General features: G+C 38.8%; 1 protein-coding gene across 1 annotated transcript in view; it reads left to right on the top strand.

The window, feature by feature from the left end:
* Positions 1–26654, top strand: part of COL4A5 (collagen type IV alpha 5 chain) — a 236696-nt gene that overhangs the window by 172227 nt on the left and 37815 nt on the right. Inside the window, exons 34-37 of the mRNA XM_062183543.1 lie at positions 2212–2310; positions 3902–3991; positions 4686–4825; positions 19796–19922. Of these exons, the coding sequence (XP_062039527.1) occupies positions 2212–2310; positions 3902–3991; positions 4686–4825; positions 19796–19922 (456 nt within the window). The remainder of the gene's footprint in view (positions 1–2211; positions 2311–3901; positions 3992–4685; positions 4826–19795; positions 19923–26654) is intronic.

The following is a 26654-nucleotide window of genomic DNA, read 5'->3' on the forward strand; positions in this document are numbered from 1 at the left end:
TAACTCTACCTACCTCTCAAATAAATAAATAAAATCTTTAAATAAATAAATAAATATGTCTTGGGTAGAATTGTTTGGATTGAATCTGACCAGTGATCTTTAACCTCTCTGCACCCAAATAGTCATATCTGTCTCTAGGTTTGGGAAGTTTTCTGTTATTTATCTCTTTGAATATGGTTTCAACACCTTTGGCATTCTCACATCCCACTTGAATCCAAATTACTTGGATATTTGCTCTTTTTGTGAAGTTCCAAAGTTCTCTAAGCTTTCTTCATTTCCCTTGATTCTTTTCCTCCTCCAGTTGTGTATTTTCAATTAACCTGTCTTGGAACTCACTGATTTTCCTGTTTGATCTATTCTGCTGTTAATACCTTCCATCACATTTTAAATTTTGCTTAGTGTACTTTTCAGTTTACCAGTTTTGCTTGATTTATCTTAATTACTATCATCTCTCTGCAAAGTCGCTCTGTTAGAGTGTCAATTTTTCTGTGTTCAGTTGAAGTTCATTGAATTTCCTTGAAGCTGCTATTTTGAAATCTTGATCTGAGAATTTTGAAATTTCAGTTCCTAGGTGGTTGGTTTCTGGTACCTTAATTTGTTCCTTAGGTGAGGTCAGGGTTCCCTGGAATTTCTTGATGTTTTTTGTTGAATGATGTTAAACTGTGATGTTAAGACTAGTTAATAATACTTTGACTTTGTTTGCAGCTGTACCAGAAATTATAAGCAGTCTATTTATTTTCTTTCAGTGTATGGACACTTGTACTACTTCATCACTAGATAGTACCCTAAATCAAAGTTTGCTGCAGGTCTGTTTTTAGTATCTTTGCATTGTTTCAGTTTTACAGTATTGCCTAAGCTCAAATATATCCCCAATCAATAGTTGATTTTTGTAAAGAATGATCTGTGGAAGTTCCTTAAAAAGGGTAGACCATGCCTTATAAGCCTCTTCCTGAGGTTTGGGTAGGCCTGGATACCTGAACCTTTTGCTACTAATACCGTGATGATAGATGACACGCAGAGCCCACAGAGACCAGTGCAGCCTGGGGGTAGAATCAAAATACACCCTGCTATGGTCTACCTGCTATTCAAGTGGATTTATTGCCCAGTGCCACTCCTACAAGCCTTTGGAGTTGCTGACTTGGGTTTAAGACTGCTCAACTGTGGCCACAGAACTTCACTTGGCATCAAAGCAGGTCCAGAAGATCTATTTACAAATACTGCCTGTGGATTACAACTAGGAGGACCTTGTCAGTAGTTAGTCTTGTCAGCATGGCCAGCGTGGCACAGAGTCCCAGTATAGTCCTGTGGTTCCTCACTATCTCCAGTCCAGACTTGAGCTCCAAAGCCAGGTCCTAAGCGCTCTCTTCTGCCTTACTCTGTAGTGCTTGTTGGCTTGCTCAGCTTTGTGCCAGTGGTTGGGAAATGGGTAGCAGAGGCTACCTGGCTACGTAGGGTCCCAGTACTCAGTCTTCAGGTCTCAGCCTGGGAGTAGAGGCCATGAGATTTTGTCTGACTCTGAATTTTATCACATACTTGCCAATCACAGGCTTGGCAGACATGGGGATTCAGTTCCTTTTTCCTACTTCAAGCAGGAGACGTCTCTTTCATGCTGTGCTCCTTGGAGCTCTGAGAAAGGTGTAGCCAGCAAATGTTTCCTTCCTGCTTTATTCATTGTGACTTTCCTTATCATCATATTACAGCAAAGCACTGTTGTCTCTCACCTGGTTTCTGTAATTCCTGTGAAGATAACTTGGTGCATGAATAGCAGTTCAAATTGCTGTCTGTGCACGAAGGTCAATTGAGATGTCTTTCCTGGCTTTCGCCTTGCAAATCTTGTTTTCTCTTCCAATTATGCTTCCAGGATAATAGGGGCAGTAAAGTATACTTGGGCTCTACTGTGAGGTTACTAAAGATAATCATAGAATCTAAGAAAGGGCCTGAAGATCATCAGTCACAATTTCTTCATTTTACACTGTAAGACACTGAGGCTCAAAGAGGAAAGCAACTCAGTTTCTGAGTATTCTGCATTTCTCAGTGGTGAAAAAATAAAAGTTGGAAGATTATAATAGGAGTCCAGCACTAATGGTTCATGTTATATCAGATTATCACCAGTTTCTCTTTCTCATTTTATAGTTTGAAGTAGCTTGTTCTGGCAAATTCACTTCATGTGTTGGTATCAACCTAACAGTCTCTTTTACTCATCCTTGGAAGGTATTCCTGGAATTTCAGGACCAAAAGGTTACCAGGGCCTGCCTGGAGACCCAGGGAAACCTGGACTGAGCGGACAGCCTGGATTACCGGGATTACCAGGTATGCTTGATAGAACCTTTGTACCAACTGATGCCTGCTCTGAACCCTTGAAAAGTAATTATGTATTTATATTTTATGATGTTTCAGATTTGGCTAGGGTAGCTACTGAAATGTAGAGCTCACTTTTGACAAAAATGTTGTCATTTGTCCCAAGTTTCAACAGTGAAAATTTATAAACTACTTGCCTTGCTCATTTAATTTCTTCTTTTTGTGACATCAGAGTATACACAGAATCAGAAGTATGATCCAACTCTGGTGCTGCTTTTATTATATACATAAATAAGACAATTATTTGGTATATGTCTGAATAATTCACCTTTTCCAGTTGTTTCCCCTTCAGACAAATAAATAATTAAACCACATAAAACAGATGGTTGCTAATTCTGTCTTATTTTTTAAAATATCTACATATGAAAATTCCCCAACCTCTATTGGTAGTCTGGTACAGCATTAATTACCCTTACAGTCAACATTTTTTTATTTCTTTTTTTAAATTTTTTAAAAATTTTTATTTTTTTAACTTTTATTTAGTAAATATAAATTTCCAAAGTACAGTTTATGGATTACAATGGCTTTTTCCCCCCTATAACTTCCCTCCCACCCATAACCCTCCCCTCTCCCGCTCCCTCTCCCATTCCATTCACATCAATATTCATTTTCAATTATCTTTATATACAGAAGATCGATTCAGTATATATTAAGATTTCATCAGTTTGCACCCACACAGAACATAAAGTGTAAATACTGTTTGAGTACTAGTTATAGCATTAATTCACATTGAACAACACATTAAGGACAGAGATCCTACATGAGGAGTAAGTGCACAGTGACTCCTGTTGTTGACTTAACAATTTGACACTCTTGTTTATGGTGTCAGTAATCTCCCTAGGCTCTTGTCATGAGTTGCCAAGGCTATGGAAGCCTTTTGAGTTTGCCGACTCCTATCTTAATTAGACAAGGTCATAGTCAAAGTGGAAGTTTTCTCCTCCCTTCACTGTAATCCTTGAAAAATACTTAGGTAACACCACAGAGTTCAAGTACCAGTCATCTAGGAAGTATGTGCAAAAAGAGCAGCCATGCCTGTTTGAGATGTCTTTCCAGTACCGCTCAATCATCCTGTATCTCTTGCTGGCCTAATATGTAGCAGGGCTATATTGTGACAGTGTATCACTTTCTCTTCCTGGTCTCATATACTCAGGCTTTACATGAGCAAGCCATTCTGAACCTTTTAAAAACAGATTTATTATATTGGATATATCTTGAAAATAGAGTAAGGGTAGTTGTACACATACAACAAATGAGCCTTCAAGTGATTAGAATTGCTTTAGGACAAGGTGTCCTGGTAATTTTTTTTTATAAAGTTATATTAGGATACCTCTGTTACCATGTTTATATTGTAACATGTTCCCACAGAGATTTCTTAGGTACTGCTTGCCTGTTTTATTCTGAATTATAACTGTGGACTTTAATCATATATTTAATATTTAATGTATCCTATCCCATGCTGGCACTTTAATTACTGCCCATTCTAAGAAACCAGACAAATGCAATATTGTTTACTTCTCTTAATAATAGCAATGTGACTTTTTAGGTCCCAAGGGAAACCCTGGTCTCCCTGGGCAGCCAGGACTTATAGGACCTCCTGGACTTAAAGGAAACCTAGGTGATATGGGTTTTCCAGGTGAGTGATGAAAATCTTCTAAATATTTATTTGTTTGTTTTAGAAGCAGACAGATTTCACATTTGCTGGTTCACTTCCCAAATACTTGCGTTGGTTGGGCCTGGGCCAGGCTGAATCTTGGATCTGGGAACTCAGTCCAGGTCTCCCACATGGGTGACAAGTACCCAGCAGATTTAGCCATCACCAGCTAGCTGCCTCCCGGGATTTGAATTAGAAGGAAACTGGAATCAGGAGCCAAGACGTGAACCCAGACACCCTAATATGGAATGTGGGCTTCCCAACCAGTGGCTTAACTATTAGGCCAAACCTCTGACCCCTCATTAATCTCATTAGTCTCATTAATGGAAAATGACAGTTCATTTTCTTTTTTATCAGCAAAGTGACTATTGAGAAAAATTGAGAAAACATCTAACATGATCAGTGGGTAGACGTTCTCCCGTTACACAAATATGTGAAGTGGGAATTAAGGGACAGAGCTTTGGAAACCTAAAAAGTTGGAATTAACAAACTATACTCCTTTAATTTAAATTTCTGTTAAAAATAGGTTTTATATAATCCTGGTTGTGAAGCTCATTATTGTATAACTCATATTCTGTGTGGTTTTTTTTAAATCTTTTTGCTTGGTCATAGACATCTTAGGTCCATCGTGAGTAAAGGATATTTTATTAAGTAGTATATATTATATTTTCAACAGGCCCACAAGGTGTGGAAGGGCCCCCTGGACCTCCTGGAGTTCCGGGACAACCTGGTTCACCAGGATTTCCTGGACAGAAAGGAGAAAAGGGTGATCCTGGTGTTTCAGGCATTGGTCTTCCAGGTCTTCCTGGCCCAAAGGTAATCATACTCTAAGCGTATATCTGAGCAGATGGGATTTTTCTCTAACAATGTGCTCCTTCCTAGTTCTTCATTAGACAAACTATAGAATGACATGTTTTGTTTTAGGTCAGAGGTTTATTCTTTCTCTGTTCTCTTACATTGTAAGAAGATGTGTCATACCATTTGTGGCCAGTGCATTAAAAGAAGGGGGAAAAATTCTGATCTCTTTATTTTATCTCTTGCTTGATCTCCAAACATGTTTCAATAAATTAGGCATATTTTCTTCCTGATTTTCTTCCTAATTTTTCCTTTTTAGTGATAGAGTTGCTGATCTTTGTCTCAATATTCTTATTAACTAATTTGAAAAGACTTATAAGTGACTTAAGAAGCTAATGAAAGCATAGAAATATTCTTTTTAAGATGTATTTATTTGAAAGGAAGAGTAACAGAGAGAGAATGGAGGGAGGGGGAGGGGGAGAGGCAGGGAGGGGGAGAGAGAGACAGTGAAAGATAGAGAAAATGAGAATGAATGAATCTTCCATATTCTGGTTTACTCCCCAAATTCCCACAGCAGTGGCAGCTGGGCCAGGTTGAATCCAAGAGCCTGGAATTCCATCCATGTTTCCCACCTGGGTGGCAGGGACCCAAGCACTTTGACAATTCGCCACTGCTTTCCCAGGTGCATTAGCAGGAAGCTAGATTGAAAGCAGAATAGATGGGACTTAAACTGTCACTCCAGTGTAGGATGCCAGCATCACAAGTGGCAGCCTAACCCTCTGTGTCACAACACCAGCCCCCAATGTAGAAGCCTTCATTTTTATTGAAAAATAGATGTATGTATTTATTTATTTTTATATTTTATTTAAGTTATACAGTTTTATGTATTTCATATATACAGATTTAAGAACATAGTGATGCTATCCATTGCATGCCTGAGGTAGTCTTCTCAATACAGTTTTACATATCCTTTTATACTTCTAGTCAATGTAAAAACTTTGGTGGCATTTCTCAAGTAAGCAAATTTAGAACTTGTTTAGAATAATTGGATCCAAGAGGAATTTATTGACAGCTGCTTAGTTCTGTAAAGAAAAGGTAACTTCCTTAATCATACCTGCAGACCTTAGAAGTATTAGAAAAGGAACAGTGGTACTCAACTTGCACGGAATTAGTAAACAAAAAGATCCCACTGAATTAAGAATTCACTGAAATTTATTTTATTTTTATACCACAGCATATATATTACATACATTTGTATATACAAATGTTTCTGTGTGTTTCTGTGTACTGTAAAACAGAAATGAAAAGCAAGCATATAATAGTCCCCCATGTCAGGAAACTGTCTAACTCCAGGGAAATGCAGTCACTGCACTGAGAGCTGTAGTGGCTTCTACCAGATTACAAGAACGAATTGCTAAATCTTCAGGAGCTCCTCCAACAGGTTTATAACCATTGATAACTTACAGTTTCCCATTATGAAAGTATTTTACACAAAGAAATTCAACAAATGCCATAAATCAGAACTTCTGAGTAATTTTTCCTCTGAAAAACTAATCTGCTAACCATTTACCAACACACTGTTGGGTGAAGGAAATTGGGATTTTGGTGCAGTCATAATTGTCTACTTATAAAATGGATGATAGATAGGTTTTCCATTCTCCAGTTAGAATTTCAACTTTATTACATTTTTAAGATTTCGTGTGTGTGGATGTGTGTAAAACAGAAACAAAATGTCTCTCAATAATTTCATGTGGACAAGTTTTATGTATAAATCCTTGGCATAAGAATGTAATTCATAGATACAATTCTAAGAATAAAATGATACTTCCCTTCCCCCACTTCCCCTTTTTCCTTCCCCTACTTCCTTCCCTCCCTCCCTCCCTCCCTCCCTTTCTTTATTTCTTTCTCTCTTTGATAATATATCCTCAACTAAATAAACAATTCAACAAATAAAAAGTAAAGAGACCACAATTCAATGGGAATATAGGCAAGGGTTATAAACAATAATAAAATTAAAGGATATCCATTTTCCTCATATACAGAACTTTTTTAAAGATTTAATTATTTATTTGAAAGGCAGAGTTATACAGAGTCAGAGGCTGAAAGAGAGAGAGAGAGAGGTCTTCCATCTGCTGGTTCACTCCCCAGATGGCCCCAACGGCTTGAGATGCACCAATCCAAAGCCAGGAGCCAGGAGCTTCTTCTGGGTCTCCCACATGGGTGCAAGGGCGCAAGGACTGGGGCCATCTTCTACTGCTTTCCCAGGCCATAGCAGAGAGCTGGATCAGAAGTGGAGCAACCAGGACTTGAACTGGTATCCATATGGGATGTGGGCACTACAGACAGCAGCTTTACCTGCTATGCCACAGCGCTGGCCCCCTTTTTTTCTTAATATTTATTTCAGAAAATTTTAAAATAACCACAGATCATTTAAACAATAGTAACATATCATTCTTAACAATTGGTTTGACAGAGATATAAAAGCAAAGTCTGACAAAACTATATTTGCAGCAGTACTGATAGACACAGTAAGGGAAATTCTATTTTTTTTGAAATATATTTTAAAGGAAATTTCTATTGGTTGATTGGTTACTCAACTTATTATAAAACATAATCAAGGGAAATTTTTGCATATTAATTCCAGTTTAATGATGTAAACTATTGAATTGGATTTTAATTTTTCTGTTATATTTATATTTTACCAGTAATACATTTATATATGCTTTCTTTTTTAAAAAAATTATTTATTTGAAAGGCAGAGCTACTGAGAGGAAGAAGCAGAGAGAGAGAGAGAGAGAGAGAGAGAAGTCTTCCATCCATTTTCATTCATTGGTTCACTCTCAGATGGCTGCAATGGCCGGACCTGAACCCATTTGAAGCCAGGAGCCAGTAGCTTCTTCCAGGTCTCCACGCAGGTGCAGGTGCCCAAGGATCGGGGCCATCTTCCACTGGTTTCCCAGTCCATAGCAGAGAGCTGGATTGGAAGTGGAACAGCCAGGACTTGAACCGATATCCACATGGGATGCTGGCACTGGAGGAGGCAGGTTGACCCGCTATGCCACAGCACTGACTCCATATACACTTTCATTAAAAGCTAATAGTGTGGGGCCGGCATTGTAGTGTAGAAGGTGGAGCTATTGCCTGTGACACCGGCATCTAATGTGGGTGCCAGTTCAAGTCCTAGCTGCTCCACTTCTGATCCAGCTCCCTGCTAATGCACCTGGGAAGGCAGCAGAGGATGGCCCAGGTCCTTGGGCTCCTGAACCCTTGTGGGAGACCTGGATGGAGTTCCAGGCTGCTTTCTTCAATCTGGCCCAGCCCCAGATGTTGCAGCCATCTGGGGAGTGAAACAGCCAATAGGGAAACCAATCTCTCTCTCTTTCCCCCACCCCCACCCCATAACTGTGCCATTCAAATAAATGAAAATGAATCTTTTAAAAAATGACAGTACAGGGATTTGTATTGTGGCATAGCAGCTTAGGCTCCCACTTGAGATACCTGAATCCCATATCAGAATGCTGGTATGAGTGCCAAGTAGCATCCCTTTGATCTCCCTGCTAAGGTGCCTAGGAAGGCAGTAGACAATTACCCAAGTACCTGCCTGGCACCCACATGGGAGACCAAGATGGAGTTCCTGACTTGTGGCTTTAGCCTGGCCCAGACATGGCTGTCACAGCCATTTGGAGAGTAAACCAGTGAATAGAAGATCCTCTCCCCCTTCCCCTCCACCTCCCCCTCTTCCCCTCCCCCTCCCTCTCCCTCACCTTCTCCCTCTCCCTCTCCCTTTCCCTCCACCTCTACTTTTCAAATAAACAAGTAAATCCTTTTTAAAAAGCAACAATACAGGCATATAAAAAGCAATAGTGAAAATTGTCATACCCATCCTCTTGTTTCCCATCCCCTTCACTATCGAGGCTCACTGTCAATAATTGGTGTCTATGTTTGAATCCTTTGTTCTACCCATTTATGCACATGTAGAATTCTCTTTTTTTCTACACAGTGTATATATGAGGGTATGCTGTATGTGCTATCCTATACCTTGCTTTATCACAATTTTCTTTTTCAATTTATCTTAAAAATTTTCCTTTGTCATTATATATTATATCTGTGGATACACATATAATTATTTATATTGGATAGATTCCTGGAATGTGAAATTTTGGATGAAAGGATAAGTACATTTAAATTATTGTCTTTTTAGTTTTTTTAAAATAATAGATAACATACGAACTTGATTGTAAACTACAACCAGAATAGAAAGATGTAAATTGAGAAGTCTTTCTACATGTTCTCAAACCCAAAATCCCCAGTTCTTCATCCCCAGGGTAATCAGTTTAGTACTTTCTAATGTGCTTTTCAAGAAAACATTTGTTAACACATGCCTACATTATATTTAAATGATTTTAAGAGTCATTGTTGTTATATTCAAAATCTCTGATACTGCAGTACATCTTAAAATAAAAAGCATTTTACAATTAAATTTGGAAAAAGTTTTCCTAAATAGCTCATGCATGAAATGATGCTACATCTTCCAAATTTGTATTTCTTGGTATATTTTTATTTACACATTGAAAATCACCCTGTGCATCTTCTTACCTAGTTATCATCACTTAGTAAATCTTGGCAAACTCTCTTTATCAGCTTATAAATACAGGCCTCATTCTTTTTAATAAGTATCTAGTATCCTTTTGTTGGTTTCCCATAATTTCACTTGTTATTAGTACTAAAGTCATTTCCATAATTGCATAATTAGAGACATGTGATACTGATGATTCTTACATATATGTATGTTAAGAATTTTGGGTAAATGCTGCTATAGAATAAATTCTGTGTAGAATTGCAGGAAGCTAACATTTATATGCCTTTTAATATTGACAATTACTGCCAAATTTTCCTATGAAATGATTATTCTCTTATGAAAATTATTAGCATAAGACCGTTTTCATTTTAAAAATATTGAGTGTTGGCCGGCGCCGTGGGTCAACAGGCTAATCCTCCGCCTTGCAGCGCCGGCACACTGGGTTCTAGTCCCGGTCGGGGCTCCGGATTCTGTCCTGGTTGCCCCTCTTCGAGGCCAGCTCTCTGCTGTGGCCAGGGAGTGCAGTGGAGGATGACCCAAGTGCTTGGGCCCTGCACCCGCATGGGAGACCAGGAGAAGCACCTGGCTCCTGCCATTGGATCAGTGTGGTGCGCCGGCCGCAGCGCACCGGCCGTGGCGGCCATTGGAGGGTGAACCAACGGCAAAGGAAGACCTTTCTCTCTGTCTCTCTCTCTCACTGTCCACTCTGCCTGTCAAAAAAAAAAATTGAGTGTTAACTCTTTTCGCCAAAGAAACCATTTATTTAATGAGTATAAATTTCATAAGTACAACTTTAGGAATATAGTGATTCTTCCCATCCTACCCACCCTCCCACCCCTACTCCCACTCCTCCCCCCCCTCCTCCCCCCCTCCCATTCCCAGTCCCATTCTCCATTAAGAAAAACAACAACAACAAAAAACTGTTCCTCTACAGTCAAAACAGGGGCTATTCAAGTCATTACTTCTCAAAGTGTCAATTTCACTTCTACCAATTTCCTTTTAGGTGCTCTGTTAGTTATCACAGATAAGGGAGAACATATGGTATTTATCCCTTTGGGACTGGCTTATTTCACTAAATATGATGTTTTCCAGATACATCAATTTTGTTGCAAATGACTGGATTTCTTTTTTTTTCCCGCTGTGTAATAGTCCATGGTGTACATATCCTATAATTTCTTTATCTGGTCTTCAGTTGACAGGCATTTGGTTGATTCCATGTCTTAGCTGTTGTGAATTGAGCTGCAATAAACATGGAGGTGCAGATGGCTGGCTCTTTTGCTTACTAATTTCATTTCCCTTGGGTAAATTCCCAGGAGTGGGATGGCTGGGTCATATGCTAGGTCTATATTCAGATTTCTGAGGTATTTCGAAATTGATTTCCATAATGGTTTTACCAGTTTACTTTCCCACCAACAGTGGATTAGGGTACCTTTTTCCCCACATCCTTGCCAATATTTGTTGTTTGTTGATTTCTGTATGAGTGACATTCTAACTGGGGTGAGGTGAAATCTCATTGTGGTTGTAATTTGCATTTCCCCAAGGGTTAGTGATCCTGAGCATTTTTTCATGTATCTGTTGGCTATTTGGATTTCCTTTTTTCCTTGGCCCATTTATTAACTGGGTTTTTGTTGTTGTTGTTGTTGTTGTTGTGGAGTTTCTTGACCTCTTTATATATTCTGGTTATTAATCCTTTATCAGTTGCACTATTTGCAAATAATTTCTCCCATTCTGTCAGTTGCCTCTTCACTTCCCTGAGTGTTTCCTTTGCAGTACAGAAACTTCTCAATTTGATGTTATCCCATTTGTTGATTTAGGCTTTGACGCCTGTGCCTCTGGGATCTTTTCCAAGAAATCTTTGCCTGTGCCAATGTCTTGCAGGGTTTCCCTAATGGTCTCTAGTAATTTGATGGTATCAGGTAATAGGTTTAAATCTTTAATCCATTTTGAGTGGATTTTCATGTAAGGTGTAAGTTAGGGGTCCTGCTTCATACTCCTGCATGTGGAAATCCAGTTTTCCCTGCACCATTTGTTGAAGAGACTTCCTTGCTCCAGGGATTGGTTTTAGCTCCTTGGTCAAATATAAGTTGGTCGTAGGTGTTTGGATTGATTCTGTTCCATTAGTCTATCCATCTGTTTTTGTACCAGTACCAGGCTGTTTAGATTATAACTGCTTTGTTGTAGTATGTCTTGAAATCTGGTATTGCGATGCCTCCGGCTTTGTTTTTGTTGTATAAGATTGCTTTAGCTATCCGAGGTCTCCTGTGTTTCCATATGAATTTCAGCATCATTTTTTTCTAGATCTAAGAAGAATGTCTTTGGTATTTTGATTGGTATCACATTGAATCTGTAAATTTTTTTCAGAAGAATGAACATTTTGATGATACTCTTTAATGAACTTTTTGAACTTTACCAACCTAATGAGTGAAAAATAGTATATAATTATTCCTTTAGTTGATTTTTTTCTGATTACAATTGGGGTTTTATATGTTTATATCTCTTCTATAAATTGTCTATTTGTTCCCTTTGTCACACTTTCTTAGGAGGGAATTGATTGTATAAATCCTAGTGATTTGTGAAAGTCCATTAATGACACATAGGGATGATGTATCCACTGTCTATTTTGTATGTTGTAAGTACTTTCTCCAAGTCAATTATTTGTCTGAGATCATTGTCTACTGTGTATTTTATCATGTAGAAGTTTAAGATTTTTGACATAAACAAATTTTATACTCATTCTTTTATTCATTCAAAGATATCTATTGAGTATTAACATATTTCAAGTATTGTTTTAGGTTCTGGAGATACAGCATTCAAGAAACAAACAAGTTCACTACCTGCATAGAACTAGTCAAAGAGACATAGGAGGGGTCTTCAAAAATTCATGGAAAATATATCATATGGAAAAACAAGTTTGATTTCAAAGTATCTTTCGTAAGAGTAACCTTACCTTCATTCTATTTTTCCATGCACTTTTTAAAGTCCTCTCATGTAGTAAACAAAATAAACATAAAATAGGGTAGAAGGTGGTAAATCTCGTGAAAAATTAAAGCAATCCTTGGGGATAGGAACCACTGAGAAGTTACATTGTGAAAGAAGTAAGGGAGAGTCTCTCCAAAGACAGCTGAGGACTGACTGCTCTGCATTAAGGGAATGAGTCATGCAAAGACCCTGTGGGGAACGTACCTGGCACATTTAAGGAACATAGATGAGGGCAGTATGGTTAAGCAGAATGAGTGAAATTAAAGTAAGGAGCAGATGAGCTCAGTTTGTTAAAGGACATCAAATTAGTTAGGTAATTAAAAGTTACTGTAAAGGCTTTTATTACTGAGGAAAATGGGTAACAAATATAAAAAAAAGATTCCACATTAAAGATTAAAGAAATATCACAGCTTTACTTTTGGAAATTGATCATAGGTGAGCAAAGATTAAAGCAGGAAGACCAGTTATGATGCTATTTAAATAATACAGGCTAGAGATACTGGTAACTTTGATGACGGTGGTGGCAGTATAAGTAATAAGAAATTGTCAGATTATGAACATATTTTATCTTTTTTAAATTTGAGAGACAGTCATAAAGAGCCAGAGAGAGAGGGAGAGAGAGAGAGAGAGAGATGTCCCATCTGCTTGTTCACTCCCCAAATGTCCACATCAGCCAGGACTGGGCCAGGCCCAAGCCAGGAGCCATAAACTCAATTCTGGTGTCCTACATGTATGGCAAGAACCCAGTTACTTGAGCTATCACCTGCTGCCTACCGGGTGTGCATTAGCAGGAAGCTGAAATTATGAGCAGAGCCATGACTCAAACCCCAGAACTCCAGTATGAGATGTGATGTTCCATGTGGCATCTTAACCACTAAGCCAAATGCCTGTCCCAAGATTTCTGAATGTATTTTCTAAAGTACAGTTTTCTTTTTTTTTTAATTTTCATTTTTTTTTTAAATTTTTGACAGGCAGAGTGGATAATGACAGAGAGACAGAGAGAAAGGTCTTCCTTGTTGCCGCTGGTTCACTCTCCAATGGCCACTGCGGCCGGCGCATCGCGCTGATCCGAAGCCAGGAGCCAAGTGCTTCTCCTGGTCTCCCATGCGGGTGCAGGGCCCAAGGACTTGGGCCATCCTCCACTGCCTTCCCGGGCCATAGCAGAGAGCTGGCCTGGAAGAGGGGCAACCGGGATAGAATCCTGTGTCCCAACCGGGACTAGAACCCGGTGTGCCGGCGCCGCAAGGCGGAGGATTAGTCTGTTAAGCCACGGTGCCGGCCCTGAATGCATTTTCTAAGCCAGAAAGATTTGCTTACAGAATATGAGAGAAATAGAAGTCTCAGGGATGACTATAAAGTTTTTATCCTGAGCAACTGTAAGGATGGAGTTGTTATATGCTGAGATTGGAAAGATTTTGGAAGAAGTAGGTATGGTGAGAAAGAGCAGGAACACAGTTTTCTTATTTTTTATATTTTGTTGCTAAAGTGGAAATTCATCAGGAGGGAAAAGGGAGAAAGAGATGACTGAAGTTGTAGGCCTGACTTTTAAGTCTGTTGGTTTATTTTTTAATCTGCTTAAGATTTCTACATCCTATTATAAAAATAGATTTATATATTTCTTTCAGTATTTTCGTGTTTTTGAACTTTATATCTTAAAACCATCTGAATTTTTTGTAGATTTTCTGAGTGAGGAAGTCACTTTATACTTTGCCCAAATAAGTACCCTATCAATCCAATCCCATTTGTTACAAACTCCAACTCTACTCACTGATTCAAAATTTCATTTCAAAAAATTCCTACATATGTTCATATGGTTTTTTACAGAATGAATGAACTTTAACATGTATGTAATAGAACAAAAATTACCATAATCTCTCAATTTATAATGAATGATAGCGAAAAATTATTTCAATTGACAATGAGTAATTTATATTCAATTCTTTAAGTAAGAGTCTAATTTTGAGTTTTTCTATGTGGCCTATATTTCTTTTTTTTTAAAGATTTATTTATTTATTTGAAAGCCAGAGTTACACAAAAAGAGAAGGAGAGGCAGAGAAAGAGAAAGGTCTTCCATCCACTGGTTCACTCCCCAGTTGGCCACAATGGCTGGAGCTGTGCTGATCCGAAGCCAGGAGCCAGGAGTTCCTCCGGGTCTCCCACATGGGTGCAGGGGCCCAAGGACTTGGGCCATCTTTTTACTGCTTTCCCAGGCCATAGCAGAGAGCGGATTGGAAGTGGAGCCTGGACTCGAACTGGAGCCCATATGGGATGTCAGCACTGCAGGTGGCGGTTTTACCCACTATGCCACAGCACCCGCCCTGTGGCCTATATTTCAATAAGCAAGTTCTATTTCACAAATTTCAGTTACTATGATTAAGTTAAATAATACTGATCCACAATAGCAGAGCTCAAATTTCAGTTACCATATTTATATTAGCATGTAAGTCCATAAATCACCATGTAAATAAAGAGATGTGCATCTTAATGAGTGAGCAAATTCCAGCAATATTAATTGCCATGCATCTACTCACTTCATGCCCTGAGAGAAAGTCACGTAGTCACTGCCTCCCAGTGATAAACCAATGTGGCATTTTAAAAAATTGTAATTAAAAGAAAAAATTAGCCAAGAAGGAAAAAAATGGGGGTCGGCGCCAGGGCTCACTTGGTTAATCCTCCGCTTGCAGCACTGACATCCCATATGGGCGCCGGGTTCTAGTCCCGGTTGCTCCTCTTCCAGTCCAGCTCTCTGCTGTGGCCCGGGAGTGCAGTGGAGGATGGCCCAAGTGCTTGGGCCCCTGCACCTGCATGGGAGACCAGGGAGAAGCACCTGGCTCCTGGCTTCAGATCGGCGCAGCGTGATTAAATCAAAGATCTTGGATTTGCTTCAAAATAATTTAGTAGTATGAAAAGGGGTCACAGTGCAAATGAAACAAAATTGACTGTATATTGATTATTGTTGAAATTAGGCAATAGACAGGTCAATGGTGAGATATTGGCCAATGGGTATAAAATTTTAATTATAAGGTGATATGGGGTGGGCATTTGGCACAGTGGTTTAAGATGCCAGTTGGGGGGCCGGCGCTGTGGTGTAGCAGGTAAACCTGCTACCTGCAGTACCGGCATCCCATATGGGCACCGGTTCTAGTGTCGGCTGCTCCACTTCCGAACCAGCTCTCTGCTGTGGCCTGGGAAAGCAGTAGAAGATGGCGCAAGCCCTTGGGCCCCTGTACCCACATGGGAGACCTGGAGGAAGCTCCTGGTTCCTGGCTTCAGATCAGCCCAGCTCTGGCCATCGTGGCCGTTTGGGGAGTGAACCAGCGGATGGAAGACCTTTCTCTCTGTCTCTGCCTTTCCTTCTCTCTCTGTGTAACTCTGACTTTCAAGTAAAATAAATAAATCTTTTAAAAAATATGCCAGTTGTGATGCTTGCATCCCATATCGGAATGCCTGGTTCAGGTCCAACTACTCTGCTTCCCATCCAGATTCCTACTAATGTATGCATAGGCAGGGGCAGCAGATCATGGCTCAAGTATTTTGCTCCCTGCCACCAAAATAGGAGGCCTGAATTGAGTTGTGGAATCCTGGCTTTGGCCTTGTCCAGCCTTGGCTGTTGCAAGTATTTGGGGGTGTCTTTCTGCCTCTCTCTGTATCTCTGTGCATCTGAATAAAAATGTTGACTAATTTTCTGGCAATCTAATGTATAGAATGTTAACTATAGTTAACTGATTTGTATAATTGAAATTTGTTGAGAGAGGTTTTAAAATATTTTCACCACACACAAGAGAAAAATGGTAACTAGATGAAGTGATAGATGTGTTAACTACCATAATCACCGGCAACGTGGCTCAATAGGCTAATCCTCTGCCTTGCGGCGCTGGCACACCGGGTTCTAGTCCCTGTTGGGGCTCTGGATTCTGTCCCGGTTGCTCCTCTTCCAGGCCAGCTCTCTGCTGTGGCCCGGGAGTGCGGTGAAGGATGGCCCAGTTCCTTGGGCCCTGCACCCCATGGGAGACCAGGAGAAGCACCTGGCTCCTGCCATCAGATCAGCGCGCCAGCCACAGCGGCCATTGGAGTGTGAACCAACGGCAAAGGAAGACCTTTCTCTCTGTCTCTCTCTCTCACTGTCCACTCTGCCTGTCAAAAAAATGGAAAAAAAAAAGATGTGTTAACTACCATAATCCTAGATATGGATGCGATTTCAGTTGAGAAAGTTGAAAAAATGTCCTGGAGAAATATGGTGGTGATGTTTGCACAATAAAGTCAGAGTGTTTTATGCTACTGATCCATGCATATAAAAAGATAAAATTTTATGTTTTGTGTATTTTACCACAATAAAAAGCTGCATAGAAGTGAAAATATAGTAGTTAGCCAGATTGAACCATTTGAAAATATATGTATGTATTATAATATTATACCTCATAAATATATACATTATTTCTGAATTAAAAATAAAACAATTTTAGACAAGTAAAAAATGCACAAAGGATTTGAATAGACATTTCACTTATGAAGGTGAGCAAATGGGCAGTAAGTACATGAAAAGATGTCCAACCTCATCAGTTATAATGTTAATTCAAGTCAAAACCACAGTGAGAGACCACTTCACACTCACTGGGATATCCATACTCAGGACAGAAAATAACAAAGTTTGGCAAAGTTTTGACAAAATTAGAACTCTTACGCATTGCTGTGGAGAATGTCTATATTAGAGCTGCTCTGAAAAAATATTTTGCAATACTTTAAGTTAAACACAGAGTTAAAATATCACCTAGCAGTTCTGCTGCTTAGGTATATACACAAGAGAAATAAGGATTTATTTCCACAAAGATATATATATATATATATTCATAATATTCATAATATTCATAAAGAGGAAAAAACAAATGTTCAGCAGTGGATGAATTGGTCAGCAAATTGTGCTGTAATCAGTGTAATGGAACATTATTTGGTAATTTAAAAGAATAAAGATCTAATATATGGTGTAGCATGAATGAAACTTTATAATGTTATGCTAAGTTGGGGGCCGGCACTGTGGCTTAGTGGGCTAGGCCTCCGCCTGCAGCACTGGAATCCTGTATGGGTGCCAGTTCAAGTCCTTGCTGCTCCTCTTATGATACAGCTCTTTGCTTATGGCCTGGGGAAACAGTGGAAGATGGCCCAAGTCCTTGGGCCCACGCACCCATGTGAGAGGCCTGAAGAAGCTCCTGGCTCCTGGCTTTGGACCATCCCAGCCCCAGCCATTGCGGCCAGTTGGAGAGTAAACCAGCAGATGGAAGGCCTTTCTATCTCTTCCTCTCTGTCTGTGGCTCTACCTCTCAAATAAATAAATAAAATATTTTTTAAAATGTTATGCTAAGTTAAAGAAGCCTGACACAAGAGACCACAAGTCAAATGATTTCACTTGTTTGACATGCCCAGAAAAGGACATAATTATGGTCATTCAATCTATGACTATACTAAAAACATCCAATTATTGACTTTAAATCGATTAATTGAATGGGATGTGAATTATGTTTCAACAAAGTCTTTTAAAAACTTAATTATTGGAAAATCTGCCAGGTTTATACAAGTAACATATAATGTTCTTATTTGTTTTAAAATCACTATCATATTTTTTAATTTTTAAGTGTTAAATATTCTTTATTTGATATACATAATCCACACTAAAATGCCTTTCAGTAAGTAAAAGGCAGAAGTTTAGATACAGGAAATTCTAATGAGATCGACGCAGCTAAGACCAGAAATACGAAGTAGACATTCCCAGCTGTCTTCAACTCTTGTCTTTAGCAGGTAAAGAATAAGTGAACCTTGCTCCATTCTGAGACAGTGATTTCCCCAGCATTTAAATATAAATCCAATCTCCCAACAGGTTTGGGATGATATTCACAATTTTTGTTAGCTAAGTCCAATCATATCCTTAGAAGGGGAAAACAGTGAGGGCATTTACTGAACTGGAATTACTACCAAAATTTCAATAAGCCCAATCCTATGTAACCACACAAGGCAATATTAGACTGTCAGACAAAAATATATTCTGTCAGCCGTTCATGATTCTGACATTCGCTAACGTAGACTCAGAGGCAGCAGTGATGGCTCAAATAGTTGGGTTCCTGCCACCCACGTGGAGACCTGGATTAAGTTCCCAGCTCCTGAATTCTACCTTGGCCCAGCCCTAGCCATTACATGGATTTGATGCATGAACCAGTAGATGGGAACTCACTCTCTCGCTCTCGCTCTCTCGCACACATGCTCTCACTTGCTCTCTGCCTCTCTCCCTCCCTCCATCCCTCTGCAGGTTTCTTTCTCCTTACCTCTCAATTAAATAAATAAATACTTTTAAATATAAATTAAAAGGCTATTCATGCAGAAACATGTGTTAGAGATTTTACTTAGAGAAGTATGAGAAAGGAAGCATTCAGTAGGTGACGTTGAGCACTAACACTTCATTGGAGAGGTCGCTGTCCTCATGAGCAGAGCTGTAAGCACACTGTGGTAGAGACTTAAAGTCGCAATGCATGAAGGGACTTCAGAAAGTTCAGGGGAAATCTGTATATGTGAAAATTATGCATGGATAAATGTTTTACACCAAAATATACTTATCTTTAATTTCATTTTCCACAAACTTTCTGAAATAACCTCTCATGTTTTAATTAATATTCAGAAAAACATTTTAATTTTGAAAGTTGGTATGAATTCTTCTAAGGCTCTATAAGAAGATATGGGGAAAATATTCATTGAGCACAGTGGTTGTATATGAATTATCTCTGACCACAAAAAAAACTTTCAGTGTAATTGAAGAGTTAAGACTTGCATATGTGAAACTTTTACAGACATCATATGAGTAAAGCCTACCTTAAGTTTCTGGGGTAAGCTTAGTCCAACATGGTATCATGGAAGAAGTGGGATTTAAATGTCCACTATAGAGTTGATAGACTTTTTCACATTAAAATGAACTTAACCTTCTGCAGTAAAACCTACTGTAGTTGACATGCTTATTGTAAGCAATGAATTACACTGTAATACAGTAGGGAGGACAGTCACAGGTTGTGAAGTCCAACTGTTGGATGCAAATCCAGATTTCACCACTTTCTAGCTGTATCACTAGACCATGCGGATAATAATAGCAGCTTTCTGATAATACTGGTAAGGATTAATGTGATTGATGCATCTACCTACCGTGGGAATAACATGAACTCTTGAGTCAGATAGACTTTGATTCTGATCCCATTAGCCATTTTCTAAAGACCTTGGCATTTGCTTCTTTAAGACTCAATTTTCTCATTTATACATTGAGATGATAAAGCCTAACTAGTATACTGTGATGATTAAATGAAGCAATATATGTTACACATAGTAAAAGCTCTATAAATAATGTCACTTTGTTATACAACCTATGTCATATACAGACTTCAGTTTCTTTATTGTGCTTTCAGGGTGAACCTGGTCTACCTGGACACCCAGGAGACCCAGGCATCAAAGGTTCCGTGGGAGATACTGGTTTGCCTGGGTTACCAGGGACCCCTGGAGCAAAAGGACAACCGGGCCTTCCTGGATTTCCAGGTAAACATTCCTCTTCTCAACTACTTCCTTGTCTCCTTCCTTATCTACTCTAACCAGTGTCACAGAGCAACAGGACTTAACATTCTATTTCCCGATCAGATACTAACTTGCAGCATAACCTCAAGCTAGCTCTTTACCGTTTTTTTTCTATATAAAATGAGAATGAGTGTTACTGACTCAGCAGGACAATATCCTGTGGGCAGAGAGACTTGTTTGGTGGAGCATTTTTCAATCTTTGACTGTTAGCCACAAATCCATTAAGAAGCCTTACTATTTTTGTAGGTGATAATATACATTGCCAAGTCCTTGCCTGCTGCTGATTCTCTTAGAAAATTGTAGGCAGGGTACACAGTTGGTGACTGTTGGTGGAACAATCACACAGTTCACTCACATGGCAAGGATTCAATCATTCAAGTGAAGGGACTTTGCACTATATTCAAGTTGGTAGCCTGAACTAGCTTATTATAGTACCTGCTTGTTCATACTTATACTTAATTTTTTGTTTTTGCTTTAATTGCACAGTAGGACAGATGAGTGGGTCTCTGATTATCTTTTACTTAATCTTCTTATTGAAGTGTAACATACGTATGGTGAAGCACTTAAGTATACAAGACTATTGATGAGTTTTTACCCATGTATATTTCCATAAAACTACCATACACATCAAGATATAAGACAGTTATCCAATAAGGTTTGCCAATACCTCTTCTCAGGGAATCCTACACCCCAAGATAAATACTGCTATGATTTCTATCATCACCAGTTCATTTTGCCTGTTACTAAAATTTATATAAATGGAACAATACAGAATGTCCTCATGTCTGGATTTTTCCATTCATCATTATGTTCGTAAAAATATATATTTTTTGACAGGCAGAGTGGACAGTGAGAGAGAGACAGAAAGGTCTTCCTTTTGCCGTTGGTTCACCCTCCAATGGCCGCTGCGGTAGGTGCGCTGCGGCCGGCGCACCGCGCTGATCTGATGGCAGGAGCCAGGTGCTTCTCCTGGTCTCCCATGGGGTGCAGGGCCCAAGGACCAGGGCCATCCTCCACTGCACTCCCTGGCCACAGCAGAGAGCTGGCCTGGAAGAGGGGCAACCGGGACAGGGTTGGTGCCCCGACCAGGACTAGAACCCGGTGTGCCAGCGCCGAAAGGCAGAGGATTAGCCTAGTGAGCTGCGGCGCCAGCCTCGTAAAAATATTTTTATGTGTCTATTATTTTATTTATCATTACTATGTAATATTTCATTGAGGAGATTAAATTACCCATCTCCTATTGATGAACTTTTTGGTTATTTCCTTTGTGGGACTCATACAAAAAGATGCTACTGACATTCTTTTACATGTGCTTCAGTGGACATATATACTGATTTTTTTAAGACAAAAGCCTAGTAATAGATTTCCTGAAATCATAGGATAGATGTACATTTAACTTTAGTAGATGGTGCCAAACCATTTTCAAAAGTGATTTTATTCATTTCAGTCCCACAAAAAGCGTAAGTTACATACAGTTGCCTATACCCTCACCATCCCTGTGTATTGTCAATCTTTTTATTTCATCTGCCCTGGAGAGTATATAGAAGTATCTTTTTGAAGAATAAAAACAATAAACATTTTCATAAATTTATTGGCCATTTTGATAGCATCTTTTTAAAGTGACTGCTCAATTATTTTTCTTTTTTTTAAGTTTGCTTTTATATTGATTTGGAGTAGTTATTTACCTATTTTGAGTATGAGTCTTTCATTATGTATTATAAATATATACTAAAAATATACTGTAAATATGTTCTTGCTCCTTCAGGTCTGCCATTCACTCTTTATTATGTCATGTAATGAGAAAAAAGTTGTTAATTTAATAAAATCTAGTATATTAATCTTTTTTAAAGATTTACTTATTTTTATATGAAAGTCAGAGTTACACAGAGAGAGAGAGGCCTTCCATCCACTGGTTCACTCCCCAGTTGGCTGCAAAGGCCAGAGCTGTGCTGATCCGAAGCCAAGAGCCACGAGCTTCTTCCGGGTCTCCCACGCGAGTGCAGGGGCCCAAGGACTTGGGCCATCTTCCACTGATTTCCCAGGCCATAGCAGAGAGCTGGATCAGAAGTGGAGCAGCTGGGTCTCAAACCGGTGCCCATATGGGATGCCAGCGCTTCAGGCCAGGGTGTTAACTCGCTGCACCACAGCGCCGGCCCCTATTAATCTTTTCTTCCATGTACTTTCTGTGTCCTATTCGATAAATATTTGCCTATTCAAGGATATGTAGCTATTCCCTTAGTTTTTTATAAACTTTAATGTTTAAACTTTCACATTTAGGTTTATGATATATCTCAAATAAAAATATTTCTATAATGTGAGGTAGGGGGTCAAGGTTCATTTTTCCCCCAGAAACCTTTTATTTAAGGAATACAAACTTATTGCATTTCATAAATACAACTTTAGGAATATAGTGATTCTTCCCACTGTTTCCACCCCCCTATCTACACTCCCACCCCTCTTCTTCATCCCTTTCCTATTCCCATTCTTATTTTTTACTAAGGTCTATTTTCAATTAACTTTATACACATGCAGTTGCTCCCCACTATTTTATTTTATAAAGCAACCTGAGTTATCCCAATAAATTACAGTCATTCCTTTTTCAGAAACTCAAATTGACCAAATTTGTAGGGTCTGTTTCTATATTCTATAATCTGTTCCACTGGTGTATCTTCTATTCTTACTTAATACAACACTGTCTGAATTACTGTAAATTTATATAAAGTCTTGAGCCATGATAATTTGTGTTGGCTATTTTGGGTCTCTTGTATGAGTTTGGGAGTCATTTTATCAATTCACATTAGAAAATTCCTGCTATGATTTTGATTAGAATTACAATAAATCTTTAAATAACTTTAAGGAGAATTGCAGTTTTAACAGTATTTAATCTTATAACCCAATGAATATGTGTTTATTTAGATATGTAACTTAATTCAACAATATGTTACACTTTTCATTTTATAAATCTTGAACATCTTTTGTTAAGTTTATCTGGAAATCTGATGCTTTCTGATGATATTTTCAATGTAATTTAATTTATTTTATTTATCTTTGTGAAAGAGAGAGGAGAAAAGTCTTATCTACTAGTTCATTTCCCAAATGCCTGTACTGGTACTGGCCTGAGGCTAAAGCGGGCAGCCAGGACCTCAATCCAGGTGTCCCACTTAGGTGGCAGGAAACTGATCACTTGAGCCATCATTGCTACCTCCCAAGGTCTGTGTTACCAGAAAGCTGGTGCCAGGAGAGAACTGGGTATCAAACTTCAGTACTCCTTTATGAGATAGGGACTTCTTAACTGCTAGGCCAAATGCCAACCCCTTTCATGGTATTTTAAACAGTATTGCTTTTCCAAACTAATTTTCCAATCATTTGTTATAATTCTATATAAATAACTGATTTTTTTAAAGATTTCCTTTATTTAAGAGGTAGAGTTACAGAGAAAGGAAGAGACAGAGAGGAAGGTCTTCCATCCGCTGGTGCACTCCCCAAGTGGCCACAACGGCCGGAGCTGTGCCGATCCGAAACCAGGATCTAAGAGCTTCTTCTGGGTCTCCCACATGGGTGCAGGGGCCCAAGGACTTGGGCCATCTTCTACTGCTTTCCCAGGCCATAGGCAGAGAGCTGGGTCAGAAGAGCAGCTGGGACACTAACCATATGGGATGCTGGTGCCACAGGCAGAGGCTTAGCCTACTACGCCACAGCACCAGCCTAGATAATTGATTTTAAAATATTGAATTTGTGTGCAGGAAGATTGTTGGTTTCACTTATTCTTTTTTTTAAAGATAGTATTTATTTAAAAGGAAAGCAGAGTTATAAACAGAGAGAGAGAGAGAAAGAGAGAGACAAAGACAGAGAGAGAGAGAGAGAGAGAGATCTTGCATCCACTGGTTCACTCCTTAAATGGCTGCATTCCCTGGGGCTTGGCCAGGCTAGAGCCAGAAGCCTGGAACTCCCTCTGGGTCTCCCACTTGGATGACAGAGGCACAAGCACTTTGGCCATCTTCTGCTGCAGGTGTATTCCCAGGGCACTGGATTGGAAGTGGAGAGGCCAGGACTCACACCAGCACTCACATGGAATGCCAAAGTCACAGGTAGCAGCTTAACTCACTGTACCATAACACCAGCCCCTCATTCAGTCTTAGTTGACAGATTTTTTTCTTTTGTTTTTGAGCTAACATATGATCTCAGATTTTTTTATATCTTTTAATTCTTTATACATTTAATTTATTTTTATTCCCTAATTACCCTAACTAAGACCTCCAGTGTAATGTCTAATAGAAATAAATATAGTCAACATCTTTATATTTTTCTGAAACTCAAAGGAACTATGTTTACTGTTTTTCCAATAAATTTATTGTTAGTGCCAGAGGCATGTGTGTTTTATTGTATGTGTCTCTGTGTGTGTGTATAAAATTAAGAAAATTTCTTCATATTCATAATTTACTTAAATTTTCTAAAATCATGAATGAGTGTTTGAGGGCTGGTGGTATGGCCCAGTTGGTTAAACCACCCAAGCATCCCAATCAGAGTGCTGGTTCAAGTTTCAGCTACTCCGCTTCTGATCCAGATTCCTGTTAATGTGCCCAAGAAGTCAGTGGATGATGGTCCAAGTGCTTGGGCCCCTGAAATCCATGTAGGAGACTTGAATGGAGTTGCTGGCTCTGTGCTTCAGCCTGGCCCAGACCATGCTATTGCAGCCATTTGGGGAGTAAACTAATGGATAGTTCTCTCTCTCTCTCTTGCTCTATTACTCTATATCATTTTCTTTCTCTTTTTCTGTCTCAGCTATTGAACTGTTTCTCAATTTCCAAATATTTGAGGACTTCTCAAATACCATTCTGTTACTGATTCTTAGTTTCCTTCTGTTGTGGTCTGAATACATTCTTTATACAATTTAACTATTAAGACTTATCATAGGCACAGCTTATGTTGTATCTGGGGAAAATGTCCCTATACAGTTGAAAATAATTTACACTTTAAATTTTATATGTCTTTTTATAAATATCCATTTTCAACTTGGTTAGTAGTGTTACTACAATTTTGTATATCTTTACCAACTTTTTGTGCAAATGTTCTAGTAATTACTGAGAGGTAGGTGTTAAATATTCCAATACAATTGTAGATTTTTCTGTGTCTTTTATTTCCCTCAGTTTTTTGTCTTATGTATTTTGGAGCTCTTGTATTAGGTGTATATAAACTCAGGAAACATGTATTCTTGAAGAATTGACTATTTTGTCATAAGATAAAGAACCTCTTTTTGGCACTCTTTTGTTGATTAGCCATTTCTTTATTGATTGGCATTTGGGCTGTTTCCAAGTTTTAATAAAAAAAGCTACAACAGGGGCCGGCGCTGTGGCGCAGTAGGTTAATCCTCTGCCTGTGGTGCCAGCATCCCATATGGATGCCAATTCTAGTCCCAGCTGCCCCTCTTCCAATCCAGCTCTCTGCTATGGCCTGGGAAAGCAGTGGAAGATGGCCCCAGTACTTGGGCCCTTGCACCCATGTGGGAGACCGAAGGAAGCTCCTGGCTCCTGACTTCAGATCAGTGCAGCTCCGGCCATTGCGGTCATTTGGGGAGTGAACCAGCAGACGGAAGACCTCTCTCTCTGTCTCTCCCTCTCACTGTCTTGTAACTCTACCTCTCAAATAAATAAATAAAATCTTACAAAAAAAAAAGGCCACAACAAATATTCTTTAACCCCTCTTCCTACCTGTACCCACCATATTCTTGATAGATTTTACTGAAGAAGTCAGGGTAATGTTCATAACAGGTCCCCGTTCTTATTGATGACCTTGTTTTGAGACACAGAGATGAAGCACTTTAATGGACAAATCCTGACAACAGCAGAGAATGACGCCAAGCTTGTTTATAACACCTAATTTCTCTACCAAGTTTGGCATGAAACTGTCAAGAATGTCTTTCTTTTTCATAATACTCTTTTCTTGGGAGTCTTTTTTATCTGATTTCAATCTAGATATATCAGACTCTTTATGCTTAATGTTTGTATGCTATATCTTTTTCCTTTTTTTACTTTTTACCTGTCTATATTTAAAATGTCTCCTATATCCAAGTGTGTATTTCTATCTTCCTTTTTTTCAATTGTTGGACAATTTTCTCATTTATTTTTTGTATTTAGTCCATTTATATTTAATGTAATTATTATTCTATTTGTGTTTTAGTTGACCGTCTTTCTGTTTGTTTGCTGTTTGTCCTTTGTCATTCCTTTCCTATTGTCTTTTGTGTCAATTAACTATGCTTTGATATTCCTTTCCTTTAACCCATACCTCTTTCTACTGTACTTAAGTGACTGCCTCAGATATTTGTATATGCACTGTATTAAATGAACAGTGTTCTGCTTCTCATATAATGCAAGCTCCTTATAACAGTATAATTCTATTTACTTATTATACTTATTACATATCATTTTATGTTATTGTGTTCATGTTTCTTTTTTTAACTTTTTTTAATGAATATAAATTTCCAATGTACAGCTTATGAATTACAATGGCTTCCCCCTCCCATAACTTCCCTCCCACCCGCAACCCTCCCCTCTCCCGCTCCCTCTCCCCTTCCATTCACATCAAGATTCATTTTCAATTCTCTTTATATACAGAAGATCAATTTAGTATATATTAGGTAAAGATTTCAATAATTTGCACCCACATAGAAACACAAAGTGAAACATACTGTTTGAGTAC

Source organism: Lepus europaeus, chromosome X, assembly GCF_033115175.1.
Source record: "Lepus europaeus isolate LE1 chromosome X, mLepTim1.pri, whole genome shotgun sequence".
Classification (NCBI taxonomy): domain Eukaryota; kingdom Metazoa; phylum Chordata; class Mammalia; order Lagomorpha; family Leporidae; genus Lepus; species Lepus europaeus.